This window comes from Pleurodeles waltl, chromosome 8 (genome assembly GCF_031143425.1).
Source record: "Pleurodeles waltl isolate 20211129_DDA chromosome 8, aPleWal1.hap1.20221129, whole genome shotgun sequence".
NCBI lineage: Eukaryota > Metazoa > Chordata > Amphibia > Caudata > Salamandridae > Pleurodeles > Pleurodeles waltl.
Window position 1 is genome coordinate 635,594,793 of NC_090447.1, and position 16,361 is coordinate 635,611,153.

A 16,361-nucleotide genomic window follows, 5' to 3' on the forward strand; every position below is an offset into this window, starting at 1 on the left:
CGTGACTTGCTGCAGTGTAGCCAGGGGTATCAGAAGCGGTCAAGAACAATTTGTAACAAAATGTATGTGGTCCTCAGTTGCTTCTCCTTCTGTCTATTTTGTTGGAGTTGCTATTCAAGGGTGCCGGAAGAGATATTCAGCCGGGTTTGTTGACCCTGGCCGATATTCCGCTTCGCAGTCGTTTTCTTGTAACTGCAATATCCATTTTTCGATGCGAGGGGGAGGTTTGGTTGTTGACCCTCAGAACAGGGGTATCAGTGGCTTGTGATTGGTCATATCAACAAAAGGGTGACCATACACATATGTATTCATACATTTCTTCAGGACCAGTGTATGGCTATGGCTTTCCTCTCAGTTTGCGTATGCAACTGGGGCTCAGTTGCCATGAGATTGTTGTTGAGTGAGCACTGCCCAAGCCCTTTGGGGCTGGCACCTACTGTGATGTTCGTCGGTTTAGTTGGATCGAAATAGGCCAAAGTAGTTTTTGCCAACAGTGCTTCTTTGGTTTGCTGAAATGCTTCTTCTTTCACAGGCCCCAGGTCCTTGGTGTGTTAGTTTTGGTGATCTTCCTCAGTGGTTGTGTCAGGCCAGTAAGGTCAGGAATGAAACGTTCACAGAAGTTGACCATTACTAGGAAGCTCCGGGTTTCTGAGGTGTTGATGGGCGCAGGGGCAGCTTGTACGTCTCTCAGTTTGTTGGGGTCTAGGGCAATGCCATCTCTAGAAAAGGTGTTTCCAAATAAATGTATCTCTTACTTGAGAAACTCACACTTCTTCTGGTGCAACGTGAAACCTGTGTCACAAACCCTCTGGAAAACTCCTTGTAGATGATTATGGTGTTCTGTGAGGGACTTAGCATAAACGAGGATATCGTTGCTGACATTAAGGACTCCCAGGAACCCAGTGAGTACTTAGAGGATGGTGTTTTGGAATGGTTCCACTGCACTCAAGGTTCCAAAGTTGAGGCGGCTGTAGCGTTGTAGCCCCAAATGGGTCAAGAATGTTGTGATGTATTGTGAATCCTTGTGAGGCAAATGGTGATATCCACCAAGTTGACTTTTGAGAACCATTGAGCTCCTGTGAGCTCACTGAGAATGTCATCTACTGTGGGTGTTAAATGTCATTCCCTTCTAATTGTGGCATTCGGTAATCTCATGACCACACAGATACAGACTTCCCTGATTGTTTAGGTTTTCTGGTGATGATGATTGGGGAAACCCACGGAGTGGGTCCTGACACCTTGACAATATTACCGGCTTTCTCCATCTTGAGCAATTCCTCTTCCACTTTGGGCCGGAGATGAAAAGCTACGTGCCTGTGTCGTAGGGCAATCGGCTGGATCAACTTGTCAATGTGGAATTTGACTTCACCCCCTATGAGACAGCCAATACCATTGAAGACATCATAATACTCCTTCAGGAGGTCTGCTATCTCTTCTTCTTGTACCCCCAAAGCAAATGATATGAACTTCAATGTCTCAGCTGTCTGTCCGCTGATTAGCCTGCCTGTCTCACCTTTGGCTACATATATCCCTATTGTGGTTTTAATATTTCTGTGGGATATGGATGTCCGAAAACTCCCCAATATTGGTATTGGTTTTGTTTGGCCTGGGCGAACACTCAAACTTTTGCCTAGTTAGCTTGTTTTTTTTGTTGTGATTAGTGGGTTTCTTCTGACATTAGTTTGATACATACACCGGGGGCCGTGGTTGCAGTGAGCTGCTGATTTCCTATCTTGATTTGACACTTTGGGAGGGGACGGCATGTTTAGGGCATGGCTCCTATGGCAAAGACAGTGTGAACTACATAATGTTCTGCATCATCACCCATGTCCTCTGATTCTTCAGAGACTGAGCGGGCAACCTCCTTCAAAGTCTTGAACTTGGAGGAACGCAATGCTTTCGCGAAGTGGTTGTACTTTCCTCATGTGGCACAATGCCGCTCATTCTCTGGGCAGTCGTTAAGCTGGTGAGGCAGTCCCCCACAGTATCCACACTCCCTGTGTCTGCCTGAAGGCCCTTTTTCAGCATCTGTGTTGGGTCCATGCCCCTGGTGTCTGTCTGAAGGTCCATTTTGAGCTGCAGTGTTGGGTCAAGCTTGGATGGCATTAACTTGTTGTAATTTAACTGGTCTGTGGAGCACTGTTTCTATGTGAGAGGCTTTGACTTTCAACAGTTCTTTTGAACTCCCCAAGGTCAGGATGCTCAGTAACGATTTGCTTGCCGCTTTGAGAATTGTTTCATGTAACTTTGTTGATGAGCACCTTTTTATGATCTGACCTCATATCTCAACTTGCTCGTCTGCGAATCCACTGTTGTGAGCCAACTCTATTAACTTGCTGTGGAACACATCTAGGAACTCTTGGCGTACTTTGCGAAACATGAATCGCTCATAGTCTCTGTTCGCAATTGGTTCAAAATGGTTGTTCAGGGCTCTTAGCAAGGTGTCATACAATTTCGATGTTTCTTCTGTCAGCGTCTTCTGTATTTTATGAATTTCTTTCCCGCCCAAATGTAGTAGTAGAGCTCTCTGTCGTTCTGCCAGAATCGCCACCACTCCAATGTAGAACTGCAGGTGCTCCACCCACTCTTTCCACTTTGGAGGATGCCCCATCAACGGCGAATGGTTCAATGGCTGGAATGACAGCAATACTAGCGTGATGGCAGATGTTGTTTACTCCTCACTGCTAGTTATCAAGCCTGAAAGTGGTCTCTAGGGTTCAACCCACTCGCAGCATGTGCACAGTCAGTCGTGAGCTGGGACAGCCACAAGTCAGAGGCATCCTTGATTTCTCTTTTTGCTCCCCAAAGGTTGTACCAGTGGTACAAGAGAAGAGGCCTGCTTAGTATGTGTAGTGTGGTGTGCAATGCTTTTTGTGTCACGGTTTTGCTATTGCACACCACCTGTGAGTCATTTGCAGCACCTCCCACCTGTGGCTGTGTGACTTAGGGGCAGCATGGCTCAACTCCATCTCAGTGTGGGAATAATGGTGGGTCGATGCCTCTGTCAGTGGGCGTTGTTTCCTGTTGCTGAGTGCTTGAGATGAGGCCAGGCTGGCTGGGCCCACGTGATACACCCTTCTCCTGCCTTGTACTGCTGCCGTGCTGCATGAGTCAGCTCCTCTCCGCCTATTGAGCCTGGGGCGGATGGGGTTCACACCCGCCTTGTCACCAATGAGCTGTCCTGAAATAAAATTTAATGCATGCCATGCCAGACCATGCGGGCCGGTCTCAGCAGCTAAAAATGGCACAGACTTCAGTGTACTGTCGACGGCAGGATGTGAGTAACTAGTCACATCCTGCACTTCTTTATTAGCCTCCAGCACACGCTAGAGTGAACCACTGGAGAACACAAATAGGGGGTTCCCCTGAGACGCCACTACAACACATCAATGGTATACTACAGCTGGAGCTCCTACACTATGAAACCATTCCTGTTGGGTGTTAGCCATGCCTCCGATCTGCCCATAACTTTTGAGCCCTTGCACAGATCTGCACCATAATTGCCAATTACTTGGTGTAGTTCTCTAGCATTCAGCATGCCAAACCCGGTTAAGATCTGTGCTGGAGAAAAGAAAAGAAATAGGGGTTACAATGTTGTTAATCATTTTGCTTGGGCATACAGCAAAAAACATTGAACAAGGTGATGCCATACTTGGAATGGAAGGGAGAACTGTACTCAGAAAGCATGTTTTCATTGGTTTGGTGTTAATCTGTTTATAAACTATAATCCTTAAAAACTTTGTCATACAGATTTGAAAAAGTTAGCACTTTTGTATATCTCTGACGTATCAAAAAGTCATGACTCCTGTAAATTGCATTTGAAATGTTTAACAAATGTAATTCACTGGAGGAGAGTTGATTTTTGGCAATTTTGACATTTTCAATTTTTTGTAAAACTTTTAATGAGTTTCACGCTGTGAAAAAAAATCACAACCATAGGAGGTCACCATGAGAGGTACCCAACTTCAGGAGAGGGCTTTGAACACACACAGGCATGGAAAATGTCCCACCCCACCTCCAAAAAAGGGGGGTTTGTGGCAACAATTATGACTATATTAAAAATCATGATTCAGCTGCTGCTATTTTGGGAATATCAAATATAAAATCAATATTTTCATTAAAACTTTAAGTTTTCACCAAAATTTTTAAAAAATGGAAAATATTGAAACCACATTTCCCCTAAAAACAGAAATGAGCAGCCAACAAAGACTGTGCAACAGAACTAGAAAGGGTTGATTTTCAAGAGAAAATACCTCAACTAATAGCATCACACACTTGCAGTAGGATCCTGCCATCTTAAGTGTCCACTGATGAAGACCTTCTGGAATTATTTATACTTATAGCAGGGAGTGATGCAAAAGAAGTCTTGTTTAGCTGTGTGACACTTTTAAGGATTATATTAGTAATTAGCACTGATTTCTAGCTAGTGGTCACTAAAGAAAAGGCTTCCCAGCACCAGCACTACCTCAAACCACAAAGGGACTTGGAGGATGAACAGAAAAAGTAGAATCTATTACTCTGTGTGTCTGGAAAGCACTGAAACCTTGGGTTATGCTTCCCCTTGACCCCGTGCTTTTGAGGTGTTCCTCATTGATCAGCTTGTCCAATGTAGCTTCAAAGGACAACAGAGAACTCTATGAAATAAAAGGTAAGTAAACAGCATCTTAAAGGACCAGGAACTGAGATCAGTGATCCCACTGCTGACAGTAGCCCGACAATGTCTCAGTTGTCTGGGAGCTGTACAAATCATTAGGATGAAGAAGTTAAGAAGAAATTATGACTCTTGCTAACTTTTTTGATAATTGATGGTTCAAGAAAAAAGATTGGTTGGTATTTCAGTTTGACTAAAAAGTATGTTAAATTGTCCCGCACTTCCCATCTTCTTATGGTTTATTCACTTTTTTCACACCATTCAGATTTATATTTATGTGAAGTTTTTTCTTCATCTGATGATTTTCATTTCTTATTTTGACTGAATAATACTTATATTTATCTTCCTAAATCAGTATTTAAGTTTGTTCAACATTTTGACACCATAATGTGTCTTCCAGATACAACCCATTCAGTACAAGTCAGCTTCAGCAACGTTCCAAATGACAAACGTCTTTCTTAAATGTCTGTGATGTATTAACATGAGACTTCATGCAGAGAAGATTGCTGATATCTTGATGATGCACCCAAAATTATGCGTTTGGGGGTCTTCGTTAAATTCGCAAAAGATTTTATTTAATCTTTCTTTTTCAAGCCAAGATTTCTTCCTCCTTATCTGGCCCTCATTTTATATCTCTCGAACAATTACCAATAGCATTTCAAGTCATTTGCCCAAATAATATCAGACTATTGTGCCTTTTCACTGCCCTGTTGACACCTAAATATGCTAGAATGCTTATTGAAGTTCAGAAACCGTGGCAGTGAAAGGTTTAAAAAAGACTCCAGTCTTGCCACCTGGCATGCTAAAGAAGCATTTGAATTAGTACAAATGTCACTACTTTCAGGTAAGGCAACAGTAGTCATGATTGAGCAGTTAGTCAGTACCAGTTTGTTTAAAACAGACTAACGATGATGACCTTAAGACACACAGCTCTTCTAAACATAACCAAGAAGAGAAAATAATCTAATTACTCAAGGAAGCAATTAACTTCACCTGGAACATGCAGAAGTTGTTTATTGAACTGCACAACTTCTGCATCCTGTGGATTGTGTGCATTTCTCTCTGAGGAAACTACCTTTCTACTTTGACCGCTATTACGGCAAACCTTGTCTTTTGCTTTGCTTCTGTCTTATTATTCACTTCTATGCTGTTCCTTGACAAGCATGATTCTGATTCTCATGTTCTCTGCTCAACCAGTCTTCCTCTAATTTTCTCTATTCACTCTATCCCTGACCGATTGTCTTTGACCTTTTTTGCCTCTTCTGTGGAGCTGGCCCATGAGCTTTCTTTCACAACATTTGCTTATTTGCCTGATAACTCAGCCTGTTCTTCCCTCATCCATCTAAAATCAAAATCCTTCTATGTACTACTTCTTTCTCTTATGCTTGCCCTCCTCTTCTGTATATTTCCCCCTGCCTTTCCCCACTGTTTTCATAAGATTATACCCTTGGGGGATATCTTTGACAAACCTCTTGCCTCCTCTCATCACATTACCTACAACACTTCATCTGTTGAATTGAACTGTAACCTATGGAAAATCTGCCCTTGTTTTAACTTTCATGCTACCAAGAATCCTATCCCTACTCTCTGCCATATTCTCATGCCCCTCTCTGCTCAATTTTCAATAATTTAATTTCACTATGCTTAGACTTCTTCTTGATGCTCCTGTTCCTACTATCTCTAGTTCTTTTTGCTGGTTTCAGTTTTATTCTTGAAGTATATGTCAAGTCACTGCATCACTCTTGAATATAGCCACAGAATTACCCCTCTACATCTTTAATACTTTGTTTCTTTTTATGTTTTCTCATTTCATCTTTGTTTGAGGTGTCAACTTCTTTTTGTGTATCCTCATCCTTCTTGTTCTGATTCACATTTATAGTTCTTTTAAAAAGTAATTCTCCCCATATTCTGGAATTCTCTTTCACTCCATCTGTCTGCTACAGACTATTTTCCAGTCATCTGCATTTTCTATCTAGCATCTTTATTGATGTTGATATGTTGGTACAGGCTAATTTCTAGCCTGTTCCTAGCGCTGTTTGTCAAAAAGTGATACATAAATACAATTCACTTACATGAGATGAAATAAAATATTGACTACACCAACATTTGCTGGTCCTTTAAAGACTGGGGTGCAAGGAGTCTGAACAGAAGCATCAACAGTGTTGAAAATTGCCCTCTCTGCATGGTCATCCCCAAGCTTTTTGCCTTCCTCCTCCTATTTTTGCTGGATTTTTGCTCTTGTTCGGCTTAGGACTCAGTGCACTTTACAGCTCGTAACCAGTGATAAAGCACTTGTGTTCTCTCCTTAAAACATGATAATTGGTTTCTACTCAATTGCCATATTTAATGTACTTGTAAGTCGCTTGTAGGGTGGTATAACATATGCTCAGGGCCTGTAAATTAAATGCGGCTAGTGGACCTGCAGCACTTATTGTGCCATGTACTTAAGTAGGACCTTAAAACATGCCCCAAGCCTGCTATTGCAACCTGAATGCAGTGTCCCACTGCCATGTCGACTTGACATTTAAAACCCCTTGCTCCCCTTTTATTACATGTAAGTCACCCCTAAGGTAAGCCCTAGGTAGCTCATAGGGCAGTGTGCTGTGTAATTAGAAGTTAGGACCTATACTTTTAAGTTTTAAATGTCCTTGTGGTGAAAGACTCCCAAATTCATTTGCCACTACTGTGAGGCCTACCCCTCCCAAAGGATAACATTGGAAATTCCTTATTATGTTTACTAAGCTGTAATTCCTAAATGAGAGGCAATATATAAGTCATGTTTTGTACCTATTGAATGGTAATGATAAACCCTCTTTAATGGTAAAGTTCATTCATCTCCGCAAGGTTAAAAATACCACTTTTAGAAAGTTGCCATTTTCCTGCCCTTAGCTCTTGGTGCCTGCAGCCTGTCTTGGGTCACATGACTGTGTGTAGCTGACAGTTACGCCTTTGTGAATTCCTCCTGGACAGTCACACAGTAGTGGGATTAGCAGAGCTTGAGTTGGCTATTAACTGACTTGATGGGGGGAGGGCCTAGTTGAGCACAGCCCTACTACACCTGAATAGGCTGTGCCCTGTCTTCTCACAACAGGGTATTTTCAGGGCAACCAGCTTGGAGCCAGGGCAAGTAAGGCAGGAAACTCCCAGAACTTCTAAGAACCTTTCTGGAAACTTCTCACAACTTCTTTGAGCAGGGCACAACAGTATAAAATAGGGCTCTCAGACCCACTCTTCAGTTCACTAATGGACCTGCTGAAGGACTTTCAGAGGACTGCCTGCTGCTGTGACCTGCTGTGCACTGTTCCAGACTGCTGTTGTACCTGGAAGGACTGCTTTGCTGCCTGAAGCCTCTCTTGAACCCTCAGAGCCCAGGCCTATTGTTGAACCATGCCTCTGCACCTGCACCTAGGACTACCAAAAGTAACTACCAGGGCTAGTTTGCTGTGCTTCTGCTCAGAACCACTGTGACATAAAAGGCTTCCATTATCTTGATCCCACACCTGGACCCTGCCTGAGTGAGTCCTTCATCGACCCCTGAACCCTTGATTGTGGTGCCTTTATGTTTTAGGTGTTATTTTCAACCTTAAACTTTAAAAATTCTTATACTGATTCTATTGATTGGATTTTTGTTGTTTAATTCAATAAATGTACTTTATTTTTTTACCTTGATTTGGGATTTTTTTGTGTTGTATTTTCACTTTATTACTGTTTGTGTGCTGCATAAATACTTTACACATTGCCCCTAACTTAAGCGTGATTGCTTTTTGTGCCATGCTACCCAGGGTTAAGCACAGGTTAATTTAGTAACATTTTGTGGTTCACCCTGCAAGGGATTGTGTCTGTGTTTGACCAGGGCTCACACTCCAGTTTAACAACAACCCAATTTCTCACCAATAGAATAGCTCTTTCAGTCACCAAAGTATTTCTGCAGTACAACCTCATAATTCCTATGACTGTTCCTCCACCTATTGGGTATGTCTCGGAATCCATATGTCTGTTCGAAGGAGCACTCTGAAGGAGTACACTTACTCTGCTTATTGACCTGTGTAACCCACAATTAGGGGTATTTTTTGGCCATGTACTTTGTTTTCAATATAGTGGAAGCACTGGACAAATGTTTTACCTCATTGTACAGGCTCATGCAAATGATGAACATACCTGTCATGTCCTGGGTGGCTTGAAGGGCTAAGACTAGACTGCCCACCAAGAGGGAGAACAGCAGTTCACGAAACACAGCCTCTAGAGAAAACCAAACACTATCCCTCTCTTTTATACAAACATGGAGACATACACATATAAATGCATGCAGTCACTCTCAAGAATCGATTCTTTGGATTCTTTAAAGTTGCTTGTCTCATGCCATTCTGCTCCCAGTGCCCTGGCTCTCATTGACATCCTCCAACTGTCCTCCTACTTCTGAAGCATCCATTACAGCAGGTTTTGGTGCTTTTACGCAGCTTCATCAGAATCTCACTAGGGCAGTGATACTCCAGTGGTCATCACCAATACCGTGCTTGTATGAACTTGCAGAGCTCATGACATGGCTACCAGCTGGGTGGAACTCAACACTAGAGGACAAAACAAAGCTACTGTAAGGAGAACTCAGAGTCCAGTCACTCGAAGGCAAGCCTGGAGAAAATCCTGTTAACTGGCATCATGCCCATTGACAGTGGTCCTCAAGGTTTCCACTTCTTTAGATCCTTTTGCCACTGTTCAATGGGGGGAGGGCAGTCAGAGTTCCACCAATGATTTGTGGGATGTCCAGCAGTCACATTTTGTGCGCATTCTCTAGGACACAACATCTAAAGAACAACTAGCAAACATTTCCCTGCCCAGACCCAAGCTGATGTAGAGCTTCTGAAGCCCAGCAGCCACCAAACAGCAAAAACTGTTCAATTCCAAAGATGCGTTTCTCCTACCAATCCAGGGTTCTTGGGGTTTCTCGTCACTATTAGAATCTGTGTCATACTGCTTGATTGGTTGCAACCAGCAACACTCAAACTCTGCTCCCCATAGTTACTGAACAGAGGAGCCACGTTACTGAAGTAATAAGGGACAATGTATTTTAGTCTCAAATACCGATGTCAACCTAGCAGTACAAAAAAAGAGAAAAATATGGAACCTCTTTCAAGTCAGATTTATCTGACTCCTGTCCCAGTAAAATGCCTGTAGGAATAAGGAAACTATGTTTAAAACAGCCAATTGCAGGGGCAGCTGACCTTTGTACAGGTCATTTAAGCTGTTGTCAAAAGTCTCTAACCAGTCATAGTTCGCTGCTTCCACAACTCAGAGTTAAATTTGCTGAGTGTCCCTCTCCCTATTAGGCCCTACAATATGTCTCCCCTTTAGGATTGCTTGAATGTCCCACTATGTCACTTAGAGCCAGCCCATCCCTAATTATTCTGTGAGATTGAAAATGGTATTATAGCTCCACCCCAAGCCTTTCTAATTGTTTTCTTTAAAGGCATTGTCTAACACATGCTTTCTTTCCTTCACAGTACCAGGACGCACTCTTGAAGTTCATGGTTGATGTAGCTGCTCTCTTGGGAGCCAATGTCACGAGAGCTGAATCTGACATGAAGTCGGTGCTGAAACTAGAAATTAAAATCGCTGAGGTCAGTAATTAGAGCTTAAAAGCATTTTTTAAATACTGCAATTATAACAGAAAACACAGACAAGGAAGCAATTTTCGAAACATAGTCTATTTTACAATGCATACTTAAGGAGAAAAGAAGAGACTGTCAAACCCTATGTAATATACTTTTTTGGCTCACTCACACTGAAGTAATGAACGCCCACTATTCTCTTTGGAAATATACGCCTTCTTCTACGATTTTCACAGCTCTGTGGATACAGTAATTGCTCTTCGGAGAGACTATAGATGCATATTCTGTTATTCCTGTGAAAGCTATTTGGCGCAGTAACATTGGAAACATATTAAAAAGTAAGGGGCATATTTATGCAAGCTTTGCATCGTGTTTGCATGCTGCAATGTGGTACATGCATGACGCAAACCTCTAAAACAGATTTTTGAAACCCCGCAAAGCCACTTTGTATGGTTTTGAATGGCGTGAAAAATCTGGAGTAATGCAACAGAGTGTAAATCACTGTGTTCCATTACTCACCAGAAGGGAGGCGTTCCATGGGCTTTGCATAGGTGTTTCCACGCAGCTCCCTTGGGTTTTGATCCATTCCCAGATTTCCCAAATCTGTAAACCTGAGAATGCGCCAGAGAGATACGCCTCCCCAGGAGAAGTGTAATGAGCAGAAATATCTTCATTTCTCCTCGTTACTTCCTCTTTTTATGTGTGCAGCATTTTGAAGCACACATAGAGGGATATGACTCTAAGGATTCTGCATGCAACACAGGTATTGGTGCTAGGCAATCCATTGTGCACCAGTGACGCAGTGCAGTGAAGCAAGGCGACTTGCTGCGCTGCACTGTGCCACTTTGCCATAATTGTGGCCCCAAATGCACTCCTAAGAAATATTGGTAAGTGATTGCATGCAATTAGGTAATATTTCAGAGTGTTGTAGGTATACACCACATATAACATTCTCTTGTTTACAGCTCCTGGCATTTAAAACATACATGACCACATTTTGCTTTTCTCAATTTCTCTTGTGGCATATGATGCATTCTACAGGTCAAAATATGAATATACTGCCCAACAATGTACACATTTGTAATTTAATGTCTCGGCAGGCTGAGCCTACCTTAGCGGTGGTCGTGCCCAGTTCAATAATCTCTTTTGGCGCACCCAGTGACCTCCATGATGACCCTCAATACCACCCTTCAATAGTGCCCCTCATCTCTCATAAAGCCCCTTTTTAGGTTTCTCCTACACTCTTGCGCTGTGCTAGGGAAAATCCATTGTATTTAAAAAAATTCTTGAAAGGGTCTCCTAACCATACCCATTACTTACATCTACTTACCATTGGTCGGCTTCCATGGGATTATCATTTGCTTGCTTCCTATTGGTCAGCACCTCCTTAGTTACCGTTGGCTGGCTCCCACGTAGGTCTTGTTTCCTTGCTTCCTATTGCTGAGCAGCATCTCCTGGCCTCTGGCTTCTCCTCCAGCTCTGCAGATTCTTCATCCAGGCAGTGGCGATCAGACCAAGAACTACTTACTGTGGCCAGTGTCCTTTCACTGACCAGCTGGTACTCTTTTTCTATTATCTTTTGAACATGCACTAAGAATGCATGTTTCTGCAGTCTCTTGTTTTTCATTACAAACGAGTGCATCTGCAGTTTGTCATACATGCATGCTTGCGCCCTGCTTTAGATACCTTGCCGATTCAGTGTCCATTATATTGGCCGCTGCTGGAACCAAAAGTACTTCGGTCATCTGATGGGCCTGAGGTTGCACCCTTCAGTGGAAGGGTCCTGCCTCCAGTGTGTGCCCTCTCCAGTAATTATCAGTTTCTCACATACTTCATTACCTTTCCTTCATTCCTCCACCAAACTTCCTCATTTAATTGGAGTTTTCTAGCCGATGTAGGAATTACTTGTAAATCCATCTGTTTAATGTGCATTGAAAACCTGGGTACAATAGGCCGAACTGGTCTTATGACGGGAAAGGCGGTGACATAGGGGCGGGTAAAGAATGTAGCAACAGGCACTAAAGGAGAGACAGACAGTAGGTGCGCCTGTTTTCACATGCGCGTGTACCTCTAGGTATAGGTATTTAGAAGCATTCGTTCGTTATTTTCCTACGCACATTGTTGTACAACATGACGTCACTGGACTCTTATCCTACAACTCGTGCCATGCAGGGGGCGCTGCATAAACTATGGAGTTGCAGAAAGGCAGCAATCACCTGTGAGGCCGTTTTGGGGATTATTGATGATTCCTGTCGGAGGCACCGTAGTAGTGAGTTTTGTGGCCTGAAAGCTGGGGACGGAGGGAAGTGTTTGGTGCCGTAGCCTGTGGGCAGTGGTACCTTCTTTACTTGTTTACGAGTAATACATTTTTTTACATATCTCACAACCTCGGTGTTTGCTGGGCTGAATCGAACAACTATAGAGCTCTGTTGAACATAAGATGAAAAATTGCAGAATTGTGTCCACCTGTCCCTTGACCAGCTCTCAATCCCTCTTTTTTACACACTCGCGCACAAAAACTTGCAAAAGTGCTTGCTAACAGCGATTGGTGTGTGAGATCCGTTCCGTTACTCTTTTCTCCCAAGAGACATTAAATCATGTGTCTCGGTGTCTGGCCTGACCAGATGATGACCCTAAGCCGAACCTCACACTGTTCAGCAAAAAATGCTGGAGACCAAGGTAGGCTATGTACGTTATAAAATAATTTCCAAGATTAAGGAAAAAACGATTACAGGGCATTTTACAAATGAGATGCAGGCAATTCATTTGTATAATTTCTGTCACTAGTTTTGGAATTCGATGGTAGTGTGAGTAATTTGCAAATTAGTTGATAATATTTCATTTGTCAAGTGGATGCCGTTTCCTTTGCTGTCACCAGATGCCAGTCAGATGAACCCTCGAAATGCTCTTCTGTGTTTTCACTTGGAGGAAAATTGGTTTCCTTTAGTAATACAGATTATTGGTCTTTTCCAAAAACGATGACGCTTGTCTGATTGATTGGATGGCAGCTCGTCATCAAGATATCGCAAATGTCTAATCGTTCACTGGGCATGACAAGATCCATTCTGAGGCATTTTATATTTAAATTGCAAGAAAATATTTTCCACGTGTTTGCATACTGCAGATGAATTGCTTGTTTTTCTTCAGGGCTGGTACAAACACCCCAGGAACAGTGAGTTGCGGGGAGTGACAGGGGTACCTGAACTCCATATTTGGTGCAGTGCACTCATTTCCTTCAGCTGGTTCATGTCTTGGGTGAGGGGGTCTGTGGGCAGTATATGGGTCATTGTGAATGTGTCTGTAGTCTGATAGTGTATGGTGCATGTCTTTGTCTAAAGGAAATTGTGTGTGTTTCATTCTAGGGGGTGCTTCTGCCATGTTTAAGTGCTTGGTAATGTTGTCAAAACTATATTTATGACATTTGAAGGGCAGATATGCGTTTATATAATAATATGCAGTTGATGGCTGTATCTGGAGGTATTTTTTGTTTTTTTTTTGTTTTTGGGAGTGTTAAGCAGCACAGTTAAGATATACAGGTACATCTCGTGGGGGGTTTATGACTGTTTTTATCAGGTAATTTGGTGGTATTGAGGGGCGTTCTGACTGTGTTTAGTGCCATTATGGGGGTGTCTGGGATGTTGACACGATGTGAGAGACAATGTGAGGGTACTCTTGGTCAGTTGTTAAGGTATCTGGGGTGGGATCTGATATTGCCTTGAAGCGCAAGAGTGTCTGTGTGTTTTGATCTTGTCAGAGTTGCCTTTTGAATGTGAGATTTCCTGAGTGTATTAGAGGGTATTTTGAGCATGACTGGGGCTCAGAGAAGGTGCCTGAGTGCATTGATAACATGTATGAAGGACATATGCTCATGGATAGAGCGTTATGCAGCTTGGTTGCCTCTGGAGGGGCATTTGAGACAGTCTGCAGGATATTTTATGTTGGCTTTTGGAAAGTGTCTGGGAGAATGACAAAGGCATTGGGATAGGCATTTTGAGGCTTTGCAATAGGCTTGTGATAGTGCCTTGTGGAGATTGGAGGGTTTCAGTGTGCATTGTCAGGTTTTATAAGGGGTGGTTAGATTTCCTTCCATGGCATTATGAGTGTGTTTGGTGTATTGAAGGGTATGAGAGGGACATTCTGAAGGTGTTTGGAGTGTATTAGAGGTTGTCCATTTGGGTACGTTTCAGTAGCATAAATGGCTATCTGTGTGTTGGGGAGCTCGTACGTGTATCTGGATGGAGGTAGGTGCCTGTATGTGTGGATTTCTGTTGCTGTTTTTTGGGCACTGTGAATGTATCAGTGGGCATAAGAAGCATTTTGGGGCACTTTGATAATGTATTGTTGCATTGTGAGGGTACTTTGATAAAGTATTGTTGCATTGTGAGGGTGCATGGTGAAGTTGCCAGGATATTGACAGCTATTTTGATTATGTTAGGAATATTTTGAGAGTATGTGTTTGGTATAACATTGGTATTTGGGGGCAGTATGAGGGTGTCTGAATTGTGGTGTGAAAGTGTCTGTGAGTGTGTCCAAGGGGTGTTTTGAACATGTTTTGGGTACTTTGTGAGGGTATCTGAAGACATTTCTAGGGCGTTAAAGATCTCTTGTAGCTGTATAATGTCTGCTGTGTAACTGGCAGGAATGCCTTTTGATAGCTGAAGAGATTTCTTACCATGTCTATGATTAATTGGCTTTTGGAGAGCGTTTGGCCATATAGTAAGTGTGTGCTTGGGCTTTGTGAAGACGAGAGGATATATTATAAAGCGCTTCGACGCCTCGTCAGGGGTAGTAAGCGCTATATAAATACGATTACAATACAATACAATAAGGGTATCCATTGGGCATTTTGATTGTGTTTATAGGAATTTTAACATTTAACGGTCTTCACACTGCCAGGAAACATGCAGCCTCTGTGTGTGTATCTGCCATTGCTGGTGCATACTGGGCATTTGATTTGCACCCATTCAGGAAGCCTGCATGCACTGGGTGTGCGAATGAGACAATGCATACAGTCAACACTGGCACAAACTAGATTTGTGTTTGTGAGATAAGAGTTAACACCTCTATAGCCCTGTGCATACTGTGTGTCTATGAGACATGCGCACACTAGGTGTGTGTCTGCACGTACTGCCTGAGTGTGCACAGTGAATATGTGCCCAAGTATTAACAGAGCCAGGAGATAGGCAAAACCTATCGGCATTGGCGCTACTTATAGTTCACTCATACTTAGTTATTTGACCTGCATGGTACACTGTCTTTGCAGTACGTACATTAACCCTCTGTGCTACTTTATGATGTGACAAAACTGTTATTAAATAAAACTCCAATCTCTCCAGCAGGAATCTTAATCACCCGAGTCATCTTATTGTCTGAAAACTGGTATACATGAAAGGACCTCTGCAGCACATGCTTTAAACCAAGCTATTTTAAACACAGCATCCCCTCCCCCAAGTCAGCACCAAGTGCGGTTTTATCAGTCACAGCACCCTAAAGCCGTCCTTGGCCTTGGATAAAAATCTGGCAATCCTCCCCTTCGAAGGGTATCACATATCATGAGAATTTTAGTTTAACTATGATATTTTATTCTGCCCTAAGTGACCTTGTCTTTGTTCTCATGTGGAGTCTGTTGTAAGGGCCTTTTCCAATGAAAGTAGTACCAACTGCCCTGAGCAATTTTCTAAAATGCACTACTCCATTATCCTCAGAAAAAAAGTTTTGAATTCTCACTCTCTTGATATTTTTTCTCATCCGCTTTGCCATTCTCTGTTTATCCCCCTCTCATCCCTTTCCTTTTCTCTCATCCCATTCAGTCAACATACATTTTCTCTCCTCTCTCATATATATATATATATATATATATATATATATATATATATATATATATATATATATACATATATATATATATATATACGTGTGTGCGCTTTTGTGTGTGTGTATATATATATATATATGTATATATATATATATATATATAAGTGTTATGGTGCTATAAAGTGCAGATGAATCTAACAATTAACAGACTTAACCCACTTAATAAATTAATTAAAAGTTGTTATGTCTGTGACATGACACTTAACATTCGATATTAAATACATAATCGT

General features: G+C 42.3%; 1 protein-coding gene across 1 annotated transcript in view; it reads left to right on the forward strand.

The window, feature by feature from the left end:
• Window positions 1-16,361, forward strand: part of PHEX (phosphate regulating endopeptidase X-linked) — a 1,559,577-nt gene that overhangs the window by 666,790 nt on the left and 876,426 nt on the right. The window contains exon 7 of the mRNA XM_069204739.1: window positions 10,150-10,266. Coding sequence (XP_069060840.1) covers window positions 10,150-10,266 — 117 coding nt within the window. The remainder of the gene's footprint in view (window positions 1-10,149; window positions 10,267-16,361) is intronic.